Source organism: Triturus cristatus, chromosome 7, assembly GCF_964204655.1.
Source record: "Triturus cristatus chromosome 7, aTriCri1.1, whole genome shotgun sequence".
Classification (NCBI taxonomy): domain Eukaryota; kingdom Metazoa; phylum Chordata; class Amphibia; order Caudata; family Salamandridae; genus Triturus; species Triturus cristatus.
The window spans coordinates 191,230,366-191,249,557 of NC_140590.1; the positions used below are offsets into that span (position 1 = coordinate 191,230,366).

General features: G+C 43.2%; 1 protein-coding gene across 4 annotated transcripts in view; it reads right to left on the reverse strand.

The window, feature by feature from the left end:
- LOC146809185 (uncharacterized) overlaps window positions 1-19,192 on the reverse strand; it is a 432,226-nt gene that overhangs the window by 47,333 nt on the left and 365,701 nt on the right. The window contains exon 5 of one of the 4 annotated variants that reach the window (XM_085616014.1): window positions 2,428-2,568. The exons of 2 other annotated variants lie outside the window; for them this stretch is intronic. In XM_085616014.1, coding sequence (XP_085472140.1) covers window positions 2,428-2,568 — 141 coding nt within the window. Of the gene's footprint in view, window positions 1-2,427; window positions 2,569-7,597; window positions 8,201-19,192 lie in introns of those variants that run through there. One more of the 4 variants, XR_014966366.1, reaches the window with a different exon arrangement.

A 19,192-nucleotide genomic window follows, 5' to 3' on the forward strand; every position in this document is an offset into this window, starting at 1 on the left:
AAAATCATCACCCTGTCCATGAGCAGCACATTTTACAACTGCCAGCTCTTTAGGCAGCTGTATCGCCTCAAGCAATTTCCCAATCACTTCAGCATTCTTTATAGGCGTTCCACGTGAGGTCAGGAAACCTCTCTGTAGCCAAAGTTGACCAAAATCATGAACAACTCCGAATCCGTACTGACTATCAGTCATTACAGTCACTCTCACATTTCTTCCAATCTTGCAAACTTTTGTCAGTGCTACCAATTCCGCTACTTGAGCAGATTTAACTCCTTTTAAAGGTGAAGCTTCCATAACTTCTGAAACTTTACACACCGCATATGCAGCACTCAGCACACCTTCTTCTGTTCTCAGACATGATCCATCCACAAACAACACATGATCACTCTCAGGCAGTGGCAGATCTCTTATGTCTGGTCTCGGTTTTGTACAGTAATCAAGCACATCCAGGCAGTCATGATCAACATCATCCCTCACACTCACATTTTCAGCATCAGGCAACAGTGTCGCTGGATTCACATTCACACATCTCTCAAGAGTCACATTTGATGCTCCCAGAATGATTTTCTCATATTTAGTCAACCGACTATGTGACATATATTGAGTTCTGCTTCTTGTCAAAAGAATTGCCACATCATGAGGTACGAACACCCGTACAGGATATCCCATTATTATACCCTCGCTCTGTTCCAAGCTTCTGCATGTAGCAGCTACTGCTTTCAGGCAACCTGGTAAACCCACAGCTACTGGGTCAAGTGTTGATGAGAAGTACGCAATTGGCCTCCTCAGACGTCCATGTTTCTGTATTAACACTGAAAGTGCACATCCATTCCTCTCACTACAGTACAGCTCAAACTCCTTCTCATAGTCTGGCATTCCTAGAGCAGGAGCTTCACATAATCTGTTCTTTAATTCTTCGAATGCTGCCATTTGTTCTGCATTCAATTCCAATGGGTCCTTTACTTCACTTTTAGTCAATTTAATCAGTGGCTTTGCTATCAGGGAAAAGTTACTTATCCACTGACGACAATAACCTACCATTCCCAGAAACATTCTCACTTCTCTCTGGGTCATTGGGGCTCTCATTCCTCTGATAATTTTGATCCTGTCAATTGTCACTTTTCTTAGACCTTTTTCAATATTGTGTCCAAGATAATGTACTTCTTTCTTGCAAAATTGTAATTTGGCTGGAGATACCTTTAATCCTCCATCAGCCAGATGATTCAATAAAGCTATGGTATCTACTTCACAGGCTTCACGTGTCTTCGATGCCACAAGTAGGTCATCGATATATTGTACTAGTACTGAGCTTTCAGGCATGGTCAGACTTTCCAAAGATTTCTTCAGTAACTGATTGAATATTGAAGGACTCTCTGTATACCCCTGTGGGATTCGGCACCATGCCAAAATACGCTGTCCAAACCAAAATGCAAAAATCGGCTGGCTGTCATGATGCAATGGAATTGGAAAGAAAGCATGGCACAAATCAATTACTGTGTACCATTCAGCATCATGAGGAATCTGATACAAAATCACTGATGGATTTGGCACAATAGGACAGCATGATACCACAATTTTGTTAACCTTTCTTAAATCTTGTACTATTCTGAACTTCCCATTAGGTTTCTTCAGTCCCATTATAGGTGAATTACATGGGCTACTGAGTAACTCTCTTAAGACTCCTTGCTGAATCATTTTATCAATTATAGGTGTTATTCCTTCAATTATCTCTGGTGTCAATCTGTATTGTGGGATATTAGGATAAGAGATTCCCTCTTTCACTGTAATTTTTACTTGATCTACATTATTCATCAATCCCACATCCTCTCCAGTAAAATCCCAAACTACTGCTTTTACTGTGTGTGTCAACTCTTGAGGCAAGTCATCTGGATTAAATACAGCATATGTTCCAACAATCTCATTTTCTCCATTATCTAGAGTTACTCTGTATAAGACATCCTCATCCGGTGTCTCAAAGGCTATTCCATCCGGAGTACAAAAAATTGTGCAATTCATTTTACACAACAAATCCCTACCTAACAAGTTCACTGGACTAGTGTCACACACTACGAACCTGTGCATATCTGAAAATTTCCCTATCCTTACCCTTACTGGTTCAGTAAGACGAGTCTTAATCTGTGTATTTGATACACCAACCACTTGGATTGCTTCGTCCGAGAGAGGAAGATTTCTTATATCTGCTGACCTGACAGTTGATCTCGTCGCTCCTGTGTCTACTAAAAAAGTAACACTTTCTCCATTTATTTTCCCATCTACAAATGGTCCTGCCTGGTCTATTTCTAGAGTTGCTCCAAGTATGCCCTCTTCCTCCTCTCTTCAGCACCGTCAGAAGTCCCCTTCAGACTCACTTCCCTCATTCTTTAACCAATATTGTTGTACTGGATTTGTACGTCTCGGTTTGTTTACCTGTTCCTCATTGTAGAATCCCGAGTCTTGATTGTATTTCTGGGATCCCCTGTTCTGTGGCAAAGGCGGTTTTGGCTCTTGATTCTGCTGCTTGACAACCTTCTGCTGTTGCTGCGTATGATTACACCCCTCGTTCTGCACCTGTTGATTCAAGGATTGATTGTCATTATTCACAAATGGTGGATTCGTACACTCGGATCTCCAGTGCCCTAATTTTCCGCAGTTGTGGCACGGAAATTTTTTCTTCACCTCTTCAATGTTCCCCTTTCCTTTTCCTGTACCATATCTAGGCCTATTTCCTGGATTATTTGCTTGTTCAACCAGCTGTGCCTCTTGTCTTTCTGCAACCTTCACCTGTGCCCACATCGCTTTTTCCTTCAGCTTTCTTTGTTTCGCCTCAATTTCATCACTGAAGTACTTCGCATGTCTCAAGATCTCATCAATCTTCTTACTCTGCCAATCAACTGTGTGCTCACGTATCATTTCACTGATTTCGGGTCGCAAACCATATACAAATCTGTATACAAAATGACTCAAATCCTTATCACCCAGATGTTCATCTCCACTGAACTGTTTAAAAGCCAGTATTAACCTTTCATAAAAGGCATGAACTGATTCTTTTACTTCCTGATGTGTTCGATCTATCTTAACCCAATCTGTCTCTTTAGGAGGTACCTTGTTCTTCAAGAACACTTTGACCTGTTCATATTTCTTCATAACCTCCGGGTCTGGAGCTCCTGTTCTTTGGTCCCTCGGGTATTCTTTAGTGGGCCAATCTATGACTATTTTACACTCTGCCCACAAGTCTGCTGGAACAATTATATCAAACAAACTATTCAGGTCAATCCACAGCACTTTTGACAATTTCACAAACCTATCGACCTGCCTATACCACTCGACAGGCTTCTCTCTCAGTCGAGGGAAATCATTTGTAAATGACAAAATATCCTGCCTAGTCCATGGGACATGTACATATCCTCCTCCAGGAATCTCTCTCATAGGATAGGCATCCACTGTTTTTTCCTTTTCTCTCATGGGGAATGCTGAGTAAGTCCTGTCCACTGTATCTTCTCTTTTCTTATACCATCTATCCTTCCACTTTTCCACATCACCCCATTTTCGTAATAAGGAAATCATTTCCTTAATCTGTCCTGTTCGGCCAACATCATTTAGATTCTCAATATCCTTATCTGCAAAATCCACCCGGTAAGGCTTCTGTAAAGCTTTCACCTTGTCCATGTCAATTCCCATTTCACTCGTTATTCCTTTTAACCTGTCATGTGTATTCTTAGCCCTCCATGTGATGCTCTTGCACATGAATAACAACTCTCCATCATGATGATTTTTTAATATTTCTGTAGGAATTGTTCCCGCTATAAGCTCTTCCAGTTCTATACGCAACCTAGCTACATCAATTGCCTGAGAATCTTTATCCTTCCTTTGAAGAACTTTCAACCAATCATTCAAATCCTCAGCCGTTATTCCTGTAGATTTTTCTGTACTCACTTGTTCTGCCAAAATTGATCCTCCCATCATAACATTTCTTTCCACACAACCAGTATTCAATCCTGAATTAGGCTGTACATTTAACTCTCCACCACATATGGTATGTCTCAACTGATTCTCTCCAGTCCTCATTCCTGACTGATCTGGAGAACTAACTAGTCCATTTCCCACATATGGAACTGTTGAACCACTTTCACCCATTCTTTGCTTATCAAAAATAGGCATAACCGGACCTATGGTTACAGGCACTGTAACAGCTTCTAGATTCTTAGTCAGTTCCCTTATTTTTCTGTCAACTCAAATGTGGTTCTTGCTAATTCTCTTGTTTTTTCATCCTCGATTTCATTCTCTCTTTCCCTCTCTCGCTCTCTCTCCCCTTCCCTTTCCGCGAAAGAGCTACTACTTTTCAGATCAGGTTTCACAACTTCTGTTTTTATGATTCGCAAAGTATCTCTCATTGGGGTAGCAACTGGTGTTCTCACCTCTGGTTCTTGTCTATATGGAGGTGGTCTCTTGTAAATCATGTCATCCAAGACTTCATCCTCATATTCATTAGCCCCATACCTTCTTAATTCTGCATTAGGTACCTTTTCCGTACCTTTCCACCCTTCTGCTTCCTCAACAGTTCTCACAGGATATAGTCCCTCTGTCATACTAGCATCTCGCCATCTCCTCATTCGATCATGAGGAGTTTCACGATCATATTTCCTTCCAAAAATATACCTATAATTACCTCCACTCCTCTGTTTTTCTCGCTCATGTACCTCATCTTCCCATTCTACCAATGCCTTGAACTGTGTCGGCCTTGGTCTAGGCTCTAGACTCATCATTCTCTCCCGTAAATTTCTCAACACGGCCAGATTAAATGAACCATGTTCCGGGGACGCTAAAACACCATCTTCTCTAGTATACTTAGCCCAATTGTCTAACCAAATACAGGTATGATACCCATATTTCGCAACCATGAAGGATGCAGGGGTTCTTGTCGGAGGTAGTAACTCACCTTCTCTAGTCATTATATCCTTATCATTATCCTTGTCAAACCATTTTTTAATTTTACTGAACAAGGATTTCTTTTTCTTTTCCTCTGTTTGGTAATACATTTTTGCGTTTACCACAACCCTCTAGTCCTTTCTACAACTGTACGATCTTTTGTCCAATAACAGCGCGACTCACACTAACGCACCAGTCCCGGAGCGTCTACGTCACCCTGTACTTCTCCCAATCCCTGCGCGGCTCACACCAACGCACCAATCACAGCGCTTTCGCTGTTCTAACCCACTGTCCAATCACAGCGTGGTCTTTTCTGACGTCAGCAGTCGCCGCAGTCGCTTCTACTCCTGTCTCCTGTCACTCGTCTACCCCTCCTTTACAAAACCTTCTTGGTAAACTCTGTTTCAGATTCTACAAATCTATTAGTTACAACATATAAACATCTCCATTGTCTGCTCCGCTAACCACAGAATATTAAAGACCTTTCCCACAAGAATCCCGCTTCTCTCTAGAACAGCGCTTACCTCTGCTCCACTACGGAATTGTTACTTTCGTTGACACAGTAGCACATCTCTCTACTTTGCCCTTCTAACATGCATGTTTATGCAAGGGTCGTAATTAAGAGTTAGAAGTTATTTAATATACTCTATAATAATTGAATGGGTTAAATACCTCAAGCTTTGTTAAACTTAACAGCGGACGTATATAGGGTATTTACGATACCATGCGGATTTTATTTGTTTAACACCAAAATCCGAATTCTGTTTCCCAATAATTCTTATTCGGTGCTATTTATCACACCCGATAAATAAATAACCCCTGGTTATCGTTATTTTACTCTGAGCGATGAATAGCGCCTTTACTTGTAATAAGGCCATTAGTGTGTCCCTCCATAGAACAGAACCTTGGTCATGGTCTCAATCTATTTTCTATAGGCGCTCAGAGTACATGTGTAATTATTTTGTGCGTGCAGCATTGAAAAATCATAAATGCACAGAAATGTACTATACAAGAGATATAGAGCAAGGGGGCACGCTCGATTCAGCCGTTCAAGCGACATTCCCATTGCAACAGAAGGATAGCTCTAATTTGGTCAAGGTGCCCCACATTTTTTCAAGAGGGCAGAACATAAGGCCAGGGCCACAATCATGCCAGAGGTAGCCATACATATATCACATGTGCACGAAATAGGTCAATACTTTTACCAGGGCCATTTTAACAGTAAAAGCTGCTATATGGGGTGCAGTTTATGCCATGGCCAATATCATGCTAGTTAGTTACAATTATGCTCAAAATGGCCACCATATGCAGGGCCACTGAATTATGTGGCACGGTAGGGCCAAATTATGCAGCACAGTTAAGTAAATTATTCGGCATAATGTCGCACGTTTTGTGGTAGCATTACTTCATTATTTTGTCATTTTTACACTTCATAACCCTGCTGGCGTTCTTTACACCTTATTAGTACTAAATATAGCAATAAGCAATGGAAAGGGGTGATCAGCCAACCTTTGTAAAGGGTCCTCTGCAGCTTGGCAACATGTTTGCAGTGTTTTTAGTATCTTTTGAACTGCTTGACCTAACAACAAATGTTTTTTTGTGTTAAAATCTGCAGATTATGCAGCAGATGATGGATTGTGTGATAAACACTGCAAAAATGTCCACGGCTGCACAATTGCATGCTTACAAGGCCCTGCCCATCTGTCAGTAATGGCTACCCTCGAATTTCATGGTTATGTCAGTGACAGGCTGGGCAAATATCCCAGCCCAGGCTGAACTTGAGAGATCAGAAGCCATGGGAGTCCCTGTTCCCTGTTTTTTTTACATTTATTTTTTACAGAGATTTATATAGCGCAAACTTGACCCGAAGGTATCAAAGCGCTTTACACGAGCACTAGTTGCGTTACATGAGGACACATTCCTTTTTCGTTAGGCATGGGGAGATTAAGTGATTTGCCCAGAATCACAGGATGATGCACGTCCTTTTTTTTTTTTTTACAGAGTTTTATATAGTGCGAACTTGACCCGAAACGGGTATCAGAGCGCTTTACATAGCACCAGTTGCATTACATGAGCAAACATTCATTCCTGAGACTCGAACCTTGTTCTCAAGATTTGAGGTCGACCACCCAAGCCGTTAGGCCACATCCTCTCCCAAGTCTGGTCATATCGGTTGGACTTGGCTATTGGACAATCTGGCAGTGCCCGATGAGCTGGTGTGACTGATCATTGCGTGGGCCACTTTTTTGGAAGCTTCAGGTGTTATGGCCTGGTGGGCCGGTTTTTACTGTTGGCTTCCCTGATATCACAAACATTTCCTGCAGTATACACAAATGCATGTGCTGCAGATCAGAGCTTATAAATTCTCCCTACTTCCACGGACAGAGTAATTTCACAGTCATGCGCACATACACTCATCATACGCTGGTGGGGCCCATTACACCAACATTCATTCTATTACTCTAGCCACACTGAATATAAGAGAAGAGAGAATTCCTAAATCAATCTGCACCTAATTGGAGGTCAATGCAACCAAATTGAATTGTCTTGAGTCTTGATAAAAACAGTAAATCACATTTGAGATCTCAATAACATGACAAAGAAATAACCACCCGACACTGAAATTCAAACATGAAATATTTATCTAAATTAGTTCATATGAAAGCCATTCAATTGCAAAATCATTATTCTCATAATTACCTATTCTGGCTAAATGTCGTACTCTAAGTCAGGACAAGTCTCTCAGCAAAGAATTAAAGTCTCTCGAGTTGCCGTCATGTAGAGTCACCGTCCTCTTAGTCAGCATCGATCCTCTTGAGCATAAGTTCAGGAAGAAGTGGCACACCGACCTCTCTAGTCTAGTAATATTTATACTGAAATTTACATACTAAAAGTTACAAACAAACTCTAAAACGTCCGTTGAGCAGGAAAGGATGTTAGCTTGCAACATTAGAAAAATCTCCGCTCTCGGATATCTTGAAATTCAAAACAAGGAAATAGGAAGTCCAAAACTAATTTGTAACATCCATGGATGCTCTTCTCCGGAATTGTATCACTCGCAGTGAAGCCACCACAAGTTTACCAAAATGTTCATTTGTGACAAATGTTCTCTACCAAGGATAACTGGCGGTCATCCCAGAGTTGTCATCCTTTTCATAACTTTTAGTTCAGGCAGAGGCCGAGGTCAAAATCAGCGAGGCCTCTCTTCATATTTCATCTACTCAAATGCAGGCTGTAGATGTCGGCCATTTTCTTAGCAGGCCACAACGGATAACTTAATTAAAAAGAAACACAAAACAACATTTCTACATTGTATTGATTATACAGTGTTAATTCCCACTAATACCCTTATGTGTATGTATTTATCTAGCCATTTGCGACATAAAAAAGCATTAAAGCATATTATTTTAAAGCGCAACCACATAACAAATATCACATAAGCAACACTTATTTAATTAATTTGCTCACCAACTTAGTTCACTTATTAATTTAGCCATGCAATTGCATTCCCACGTGTAATTCTTTCATTAGTAAGGTTGGTTAATTAAAAAACTCAACAAAACTTAGTACTTAATAATTAATCATTAGTAATTTTAATTATGACATACAAAAATATAAACTGGTGTTTGGGTTTAAATAGAAAACCCTGCTCCAGCACATGAAGTATCCCAAGTTTTAGAAAATACCCAGACAATGTGTTTTTGAAAGTTCAAAACTGGCCTGGTTTGCAAATGTGGGCGGCTTTTTTAGCTATCTGATTCGCTAATGGGGGCTACTTTTATTTTGGTGCCGGGGCCTATTTTTTGTCCCAGGCCGACAATGCAGCCCATGCTCTATCCCAGCTTCGGATAGAGCACAGGACCATGATTTTCTATTATCACTCAAATGGGGCAAAATATTTTTTAAATACATTTAGAGTATAATATTTAGGTTAAACATTTGTGACAGGATCATTCAGGTACCATATCAAGTTTAAAGGTAGACAAGCCCAATGATAATGGCAAGCTGCACTGCCTGACGCTTGGGGGGCATGACTTCTATGTACTGTGCCCACGTGATGGAAGCCCTACTATGAATGTTCTTAACATGTATGCATCAGTAATCCCTCCTCCTCTGTTTACCACAATAAATATTGTTCCTGAGAACAAACAATCCGGCACTCTGTGAGATTTGTTTTCACAAAACTGTATTACAATAACTATGTGTAACTTTTGGTAGGGCGACAATCTGGCACCACCTATTGACAAACCACCACTGCTATGCACCCTCTTTCCAATGGTGGTTTGGGAAATTTGCATGAGGCTCAAGGCCACTCTGGAAGTGTTGGAAAGATAATAAATGCCAAAATAGACGATAAATAAAGATGAGATCAACATCTGTAATTAACACTCCCAAGGTGTCCTCGCCTACAGACTGGAGGGAAGGAGGGCAAGCCAAAGCCGAGGAGGCCCCATGTCAAAACCATCAACAAAACCATCCTGACCAGCACCCCCACCCCACCTATCTGGCTGACAAGTTCACCATCTCTGTGGGATCTGGGCACACATTGGACTGAAACAAGGAAACAGGGCATCTCCATCCATGCACCGAGCGGTGGTGCATTTTCTCAGAACAAGAGCGGTGTGGGCTTCATACTGATTTTGGTGCTCCCAATAGACCTGTCTGTCCTGTAATGGAAATTCAGTAGGGCCTTGTCTCTTAATCACTCTGGAGTCTTTAAGTGTGATAGACATGAGGGTCTTAGCTTTAAAGATTTACTTGGAAAATATTCAAAGTACAAAGGCACAAATTGCAGTTAGTCAAACAGAAATTCAGTCAAGGTACTAAGCCAAGAAAAAAGAGAATCATGAACGCAGAAGAGTTCAGACACAAAACTGACAGGGATGTGCCTTCTAAGAGTGGGGACAGGACTCCTTCCTCCATTGTAAAATCACACAGTTTGAAAGGACTTTATACAAGAAGGTTCATACATTCACTACATTACTATATGGTTTTCAAGCTCACAACCAAATGAAATCAAGCAGAGAGAAACATTTTCAATTAAATACATTTGAGGACTTTCTCACTATTATACTTCATATGATTCTGTGTTCACACCGTCCGGTACAAGGGGACACAACTGTTACATAGTATGTTATTCAGTATGGGACAGTTAAACTCCCCCTTGAGAAAATACGTTTCATTCAGAACAATCAGCAAAGTCTTCAACTTGCCCCGTGGAGCCTAGTAATTGTTTATTCTAACAAAATCGACAGCAAACTTAATCATGTGGGTAGTAAAACATCACATTAAGATGTACGAGAGAGGCTGCATTAGCCTGGTTCATTTACAGCATAGTTTCTGAGGCTATCAATGCTAAACTTTTACAAATTATCAATCTCAGACCCCCTCTCCCCTTTTCTATATTAACTGCCTCACCCTCGCTCTGTCAGCTGGTTCTCACTTGTCTCATCTCTTTATTAACTTTCTCTTTCATTTGTCTTTCCTTTTCAGTAATTACTTGTCTAGCTCTTCATTGCCTGTCTTAATCTCCACTTCCGATTCTTTCAACTGCCCCTGGTTTAAAAATCCACCTCTTCTGCTGGAACTCGCATTTTCTGGTTGGCTGAGGCAATGCCCTAGCCAGGCAGAACCTAGCACTCACATCAGAGGTGGATGATTACACTCACTGTATAACCTGTGCTCACCCTTGGGTAACTTGGCATTGAGCAGTTAGGCTTATCACAGAGGTAATGTGTAAAGCCCTGGCAGTGTACTCACTCACAATAAATACAGTGAGCTTCACAAAAAAGACTACACACATGATGTATGTAAATAAAGTTTGTATTCAACACACACAATAATCAACACATCAGCATCATGTACTTCTGGGCATAAATCACACTTGGAAATATTACTAGCAGTACTAGGCCCAAACATGTTAAAATGACATCAGTAGTATGCACACTTGGGAAAGATAATATTCTATCCCCACCCAGCACCCTTATGCAGTGCAAAACATTGTCAAGCCTAGGCCCACCCTGGCAATTCTTATAATTGAAGACCACACAGAGTTAGGGCGCACTCCATATCACAACAATATCAGAAATATATACATACAAAGAATTATAATACTTCTAAGCAGCACCATGGGCCGAGGCCACAGGGGTAAACCAAAGTCAAACCTAGTGCTCTTCTGCCAAGAAATTGACATGTAATGCAATCGTCAGACTGTCACTCTTACACACACACACTCACTTAGTACGATACGGGGTGCAACAGCTATCAGGCAGTTCCATACAGAACGCACTCACTCACATACTCGCACAGTACCATAATGTGGTGCAACTGATACCCGAAAGATCAAGTGATGACACCGGAGTTCGCAGAGTTTTGGCACTCTGCGCTTTGCTTAGAGAGCGGAGTTCGACAAAATGTTCCACCAGCCACTGGCAGAGTGGAGTTTAACGGTGCACGCTCGCTCACCCTTACCATGTTTTATGTATGTCCCAAGCTGAGGTCATCTATCCACCTCTTCCCATATCTGGTGTTTCTCTTCCCTCAATGCAACACTCTATTGATACCACCCTTGTTTGGATCTCCAAGTCTCTAAGTTTCATGACATATGGTGAAGCAAGTAAGTAAAGTTACGCCCGGAGACCTGCCAATCAGCAGCAATCTTTCTCTGACATGGTGGCTGGGTTGTAAGAGATGGGCAGCCATTGGCTAGCACATTCCCACACTGCCAAGAATGTCGACTTTTAGCCTGACTCTCCCACAAGCCTGCAGTCTCACTAGCAGATACTGTGCAGGCACAAACTGAACATGCACATTAGGGCCATTTCAGACCAAGTGTTAACGCTCAGGCAGCTGGGCCCTCTCCGTGCAACCCTTAAAAGTGTCACAGAGGAAGTCCCCGTTGGGGCTCACAGAGGATCTCCAGCTGTCCCGCCCGCACTGCAAAGTTTGAGCCACGCAAACAGCGTGAACCAGCTGCCCCAGCTTTCAAAGGCGTACAGATGCTATCATCTACCAGCTATGGAACAGCAGCACAGCGGGGGTCACACAGAGGAGAACCAGGACAGAGCAGAGGGCCATGCAGGGACTCCAGGGCTGCATCGTCTTTGGTGGCAGCATGGCCCCCAGGGGCGCTGGAGGAGCGGGGTCCTTCTTAGACCCCCCAGCTGGGTCCATGCCACTGTGGAGAGCAGGGCAAAAGCTTCAGTCAGTTCCGGGAAGATGGTGGCTTCCCTCACCTGGCACCTGGCTACTGGGGATCAGGGATTCTGCGCTCCGGCGGGTGGCCTTCTCTGGGAATCTGACTGCACTGCCTGCTCACCAGGTGACCACAGGCCGGAGTGTATGTGTCTTCTCTTAATCAATGCCAACCCCAAAGGTGAGTGAAGAATAGGGAAAAAGGGCATCCTTGGGTAAGGCAGAAGAGGAGATGTACTCTTATGCCTAAACTGCAGCCTGTGAATCAGTGGACATGGCATTTAATCTTGGCTCCCTTCATTCTACAGATGTGTGTGATCCTGGGCATATCACTGTTCCCATGCTACAGTTTCAGTGATATTATGTACAGGGCATTTCTGTGCCGAGGGTACCACTGAACAGTTCTTTCGGGGAATTGTACCGGTCCCAAATGCTCAATAGATTGTAAAAACATAAGCGGGATGTAAAGTTAAGCAGTACTTAGGGTGGCTGAGCAATACTATGCCCACAAGCGCACTCAGCTGAATTTGGGGGAGTTTTTTTGCGACTTCATGTAATTCCAGGATCACCGTCCTGGCCAAAAACTAAGCAGTAAAACAGCACTGCTGCAACTATTAGCAGATGTTTTCATGCAGCACACTCTTCCACACTTACATAACACCGTAACGCGGTGTGAGGGATATTGACAAGTCTGTATGAAGTACACCTAATGCACCGTTGTGCCAGTTGATATTAGGAATGCCGACCAAGTGGCAGAATCCGTCCCACACCTCTCAGTTACCCCCACCACTCTGGCCACAGGTTAGAGTCAAACACTCCCACCCCTCACTATACCGGTTTAAGGCAGGAGTCACACTTTGTCAGGTGCCCAGGGGAAAAGACTGGGTTAATTATCAGGGTAATGAGGCAACAGTTGACAAAGGTGGTGTTGGCCAGCACTCGGGACGTTTACCCACTTTATGTGGATCAGAAACTGCTAGAGCCTGTCCCAGTTCAATCAAGAGGTCCCTCAATTCGCCTTCCGGCACTCGTCTTGTTCTGCGAAGCACAGGGGGGTCACGCAGTCTCTCGGCCCAGTTCCGACCACTCTCTGAAGTGTTTCTCAGCCCAGTCACTTACTATTACCACCCAACCAGAGACAGGGAAAACCCACATGGGTATTGTACACTACCTGGTCAGGGAACACACATGTGTACCTGACTTTCCTCTCCTTTACTACTTGCCCCACCCCTCAGGGCTTACCCAAGGGGTGTCCTAGTGGTAGTGAATGGCCCACTCAGCATTGGCTAATGATTTAGAAAGGCCAACCTAAGCATAAGTCCAACTGTGCACACAGAGGCCTGAAATGGCAGGCTTGAGACATGTTTGAAAGGCTATTCTTGTGGGCGGCACAATCAGTGCTGCAGCCCACTAGTGCCCAGTGCAGCACCTGCCCTGGATATGTGGTATACCTCTTTACAGGGTACTCTCAGGTACAGCACCTAAACCACTCAGGTAAGCACCACTTCCTAGCATACGTAGGAAGGGCGTGCATGCTTTCACACTGCATTACAGTGGTAAAGTACTAAGAATCCTAAGGCCACGAAAAGAGAATCCACAAAAAAAAAACAGGAGGAAAAATCAAAACGTTTTAGGGAGGTCCCTAAGAAGGGCCATGTCCAATATACACAGCATACTGCCTCATAAACCTCATAAGGCAACTCATGTTATTTTGTAATTCCTTCAAACCAGTGCTGTAAAGTAGGGTAGATCCTGTCAGATCCCCTTTCCAGCAGCTATTCTGAGCTGAGCCCCTAGGGAAACATGCTAAAATTGTCCTGGTGTCATTCTCTGACACCAGGACACATTTCAGCAGCACCCACACGTTGTCTGCACGCAGGTCGAAGCAGCAATGTGCAAGTATGGAGGGGGCTTTCTTATTTACACTTCCAGCGGGTACCAAACAAAGGCCTGATTTAAAGGCATATCAGCCCTTTGTTTGTTCAAATAACATCCTGGCTGGGAGTCATCTGGAGCCTATCACCTAGATACCAATGCAATAAAGGAAAACAAAGGGACGGAGCTTGTCACTTCATAAGTGCTTATGAGAAACTTTGACTTCGGGGAAGGTATATAACTTTGTTCAACTCCTTATATAGGAAATGTGCTTACACTGTAAGAATGCAAGATTTATCTGTGTGAGTAATGACATAAATATTGATGTAAGTGGCACCAACTACTTTTTTTTGTTTAATTCTTTTATAGTGCTACTGATTCCAGTGCAGGGCATCAGAGTGCTTTATATAACAAACAGAAGCACAATAAATCATACAAGCGTGTAAAGGGCGGGTGCTCACAAACATATTCCCAGGGGCCAAAAAGTTTGGTCTTTGGTGTGACCGAGGGCAGCACTGATGCCAGTAAGGTGGTGGTGGGAGGGAGGGGATGCAAAGTGAGTGTAAAGGAAGCAAAGCATGTACATTTAGTGACTAAAACAAATTGCACAATGCAAAACCAGAAAATCTAGGGCAAATCGTGGCTTCCCTCTTTACCAAATAGTGTGATCCTGGGCAATTATTTCTATTTCAATGTCACACCTTTTTCTTCGGTACAAAAGGGGGTGGTGATGGACGGAGCATCAGAACCAATCAAACACTCACACCCAGTCAACAGATCTGGGTTTGATCCATCACCGTTCTTTAGCCCACTCTGCCACCCCAGTTCAGACATGGCCATATGCAAATCAGTCTGACCCTGTGCCTCATGGGAACAGTCCAGCCCGAACTGCCAAGCCATGCCTTCCCTGGACCGGAAACAAGCTTCCTAGGACCGGTTTCTGGCATTTCAGCCGTCTTCAGCCAGGCTTGCTTGAATCCAGTGGCAAAGTGAGCAAGGGACTCACGTCTGAGCATACCCTGCCAACTTATGGCGAACAAAGCGGTACAAAAGGGGGTGGTGATGGACGGAGCATCAGAACCAATCAAACACTCACACCCAGTCAACAGATCTGGGTTTGATCCATCACCGTTCTTTAGCCCACTCTGCCACCCCAGTTCAGACATGGCCATATGCAAATCAGTCTGACCCTGTGCCTCATGGGAACAGTCCAGCCCGAACTGCCAAGCCATGCCTTCCCTGCTAGCAAGCCTGGCTGAAGACGGCTGAAATGCCAGAAACCGGTCCTAGGAAGCTTGTTTCCGGTCCAGGGAAGACATGGCTTGGCAGTTAGGGCTGGACTGTTCCCATGAGGCACAGGGTCAGACTGATTTGCATATGGCCATGTCTGAACAGGGGTGGCGGAGTGGGCTAAAGAACGGTGATGGATTAAACCCAGATCAGTTGACTGGGGGTGAGTGCTTGCAATGTTCAACACTCCGTCCATCATTTCCTTTGGTTTTGCTTTATTCGCCATAAGTTGGCAGGGTATGCTCAGACGTGAGTCCCTTGCTCACTTAGCCACTGGATTCAAGCAAGCCTGGCTGAAGACGGCTGAAATGCCAGAAACCGGTCCTAGGAAGCTTGTTTCCGGTCCAGGGAAGACATGGCTTGGCAGTTAGGGCTGGACTGTTCCCATGAGGCACAGGGTCAGACTGATTTGCATATGGCCATGTCTGAACAGGGGTGGCGGAGTGGGCTAAAGAACGGTGATGGATTAAACCCAGATCAGTTGACTGGGGGTGAGTGCTTGCAATGTTCAACACTCCGTCCATCATTTCCTTTGGTTTTACACCTTTTTCTTCATCATCACATGTAAGAGGACCTCGAAATGCATGGCTTCAGGATGCATGCTGTACAAACCCTTCTCCTGTGTTTTGGATTTAATCACTAATGGCATTGTTGTGAAGGGAGTGGGAGGAAACATAAACGTTTCTAAATTCATGATTGAAAACTATTACTTTTAAAAAAAATACTTCTGAATGCACTGTTATAATCTGATTTACTAAGGTGAAATGGAATGCAGGTTAATGAAGTGCAGTTTTTGAATTTTGAAAAAAGTGTCATATTTTTACACGTTTGCTGTCTTTAAAAATGAAGTTGTTCCAAAAGTTAAGCAGTGCAATACATACTAGTTACTTCCTTTCTTTAACAGCAATTCATTTTTAAATAAATGCTATCTGTTTATTTAACATTTTATGAATGGTAGTGCTGAGTCCAGTAAACAGCAGCCCAGAGCTTCTGTTGCCCAGGGGGCGCATGTCAAGGTCGGGAGGGCCGCATGCAGACCCCGGGCTTACTTTATGAGTATTAGTGGTGTAAACCTATGTACAAGAAATGTTACATAAGACAATGAGCGGCATAAGGTGTAGGAATTGTTTGTTTGAATACTCTTTATTTCTGTAATATACCATAAAAGAGATACAGAATAAAATTAGAATAAAATCTTAACATTAAGAACAGCATCAACATATTAAAAGGTAATATAACATAGCACCACTACTTTAAGGTTCAAATATGAATACCTACATGGCCACTACAGAATCGAATAGAGAGTCATTTCTACTCAGATTCTAAATTTGTTAAGAAGTGCAAGAAGAATAAAATGGACAATTTGTCCCATATCAAAGAGCATCAGGTACTTGCACTTGCTGCCTGTTCAGGCTAGGGTGAAATGTAAGGCCTTGTGCATCGTTCACAAGGCCTACCATGGTTCTGGCCCCACTGACCTTCAGAAGTTACTTAGGTGGCATGCTCCTCGATGCAATCTTAGATCATCTACCTCCCAATTGACGGTCATCCCCAGGGCCAAGATGACAAAGTGGGGGGGGTCAGAAGTTTTTTCCACTTGGCCGGTAAGCTGTGGGACACCATGCCGTGAAGAAGTGTAGCTCACTGGTTAGAGGAGGCATACCCTGAAGCAGAGGTCAGACCCGGGACCAGGGTTCGATTCCCGACGCGGCAGGGTCTGGAGCCCAATTGTCCACGGACTCGATAATTCTCGCTTCGGTGCCTACTCTAAGCACAAGTTCACACTATGCAGCTCTGGGCAACAAGCTTGCTTAATCTCCACAACGGCCCCCCGCGGAGGGATGCCTGGCTTTCACCTTGGGGATGCCCAGTACGGGTTATCTCACAGGGAAAAACCAGGATGGGTTCCCAATGCAAGCGCCGAGATGCCCAAGGGTAATTTGAGCGCTATATAAGACTGCACATACATACATACATTTACATTGAGGTCTCAAACAAGTAGGCTGACATTCAGAAAATACTTGAAGACTTGGCTTTTTGCTTCGGGGGTCTAAGTATTTGCCTCCCTGCCTTTCAGATTGGGAATAGCATTCTCTACCACTAAGACGCCTTGGCATTCACGCCCTTTATAAAAACTGCACTTAGTTACCTACTTACTATTAAAAATTCCTGGTTTTCTATTTTTTGTCTCTTATTAGCCAGGAATGGAACAAATATCTGGAAACTGCAAAGACCAGATAAAGGGTTGTGTCAGCTTGGAGGATCCTAAGTGCTTTGTTTTACCAACTAGCACCCAGTTTTTGACATTTAGCGTGTGGTTCTTTGTACAATGGGCAAAAGAAGAGCAGGTGTGGTATATCCTCCTTCTTATAGCTACACATGCTGCACCCCTGGTCTATGTTATTTGAAGGGCTTGACTATTTTGATATAAGACTTTCAAGATGCAGGTTTCTATGTCGAAACTGGATGCATAGGTTTATTTCTAGATTTGGTTCAATATCGTCAAAAAAGATTTCATGATAATAATTGTATTTTAGCATTAAAAATGAGGTAGTTAAAGTGGCTTGTGCCTGTGTTAAGAGGAGATTATGTTAATAGGTGTGGAATTGTTTTTTTAACTCCTTCACAGTAATTTGAGTGCACCAGCCTACTGGACCACTCCAGAGATGATCCAGATCCATCCCCATTAGGGTGTCTTTCACAAATTTAATCCAAGGTAGGTTAACAGCGTTTGGATATTTAAGTATTTCCACCAGCCCATTTCGATAGGGTAAGAGTTTGGGTATGACCCAAATTTGTCTCCAGACAATTAAGGAACTGAATTCTATCTTGACAGTACTTGGCCTGAGGCCCAAATCGAGCCTCAGTGGTACTAAAGGAGTACTGACCGGTAGGCACAAGATTTGCCTAATAAATCTATTTTCTACCATTTCCAGGAGTTTCGTTTTTTTGTGGCCCCATAGCTCTGCACCGTAAAGTGCAACCGCCAATGCCTGGTACGCACATAGTTGGGCTAAAGGAGCTACACATTTATTAAAATGACCCTTTGTACAACTTCAGCAAACCCCAGCTTTGCTGCTCTAGTTTTAATCTTTTTACAACATGTGATGACCAGTCTAGTTTCTCGTCTAGTGTAATCCCTAGATAATCAAAGAGGCGGACCTGTTCTAGAGGGGCAACGTCTAGAGTAGGAGTGGGGCAAGTGGAGGAACAGGGATTAAAAAACATATTTTTTTAATATTCGTTTCCAATCTCCTCATTCCGCAGAAAGTACTAAAACCACTGGAATTTTCTGTAGCCCCATGAGAGTCTTTGGCAGCAAAAGAGTATCATCTGCGAACCTGAGGGCTGGAACCCTCATGCCAGCTAGACGTGGGTCATCATTTTCACATCTATTTTAAAAAATTACCAGATCATTTAAAAACACGGTAAAAAGGGTGGGGCAACTACACAACCCTGCCTTACGCCGCACTTCACTGGGATAGGATTGGTAACTTCACCCAATTTGCCAAATCTAATTTGCACATAATTGTTCTGATGCAGTCTGTCAATTATACTGCAAGGTGTTTCCACAGCAGAGTTAGGGGAACAATATCAAATGCAGCTCTTAGGTCAACAAAGACTGCAACCAACCTCCCCTTCTCAAAGTCAACGGTCTTCCAGAAAATCATCTGCATTCTAAAGATCTGATACACAGTAGAAGTGTTGGGTCGAAATCTGGCTTGAAGAGGGCTTGATTTACCCGGGCTAGGTGACGTTGATCAGGGCTGAGTATGATGTTTGAAACTGCCCCTGTTTAAAGTGTAGACTACCTAATAAGTAAATTTGAGTAAGATAGATTTACTGCATGATTGATGTAGCCCAGTACTTTAAGGGTAATTGGTATTACAATCTTACGGATACACAG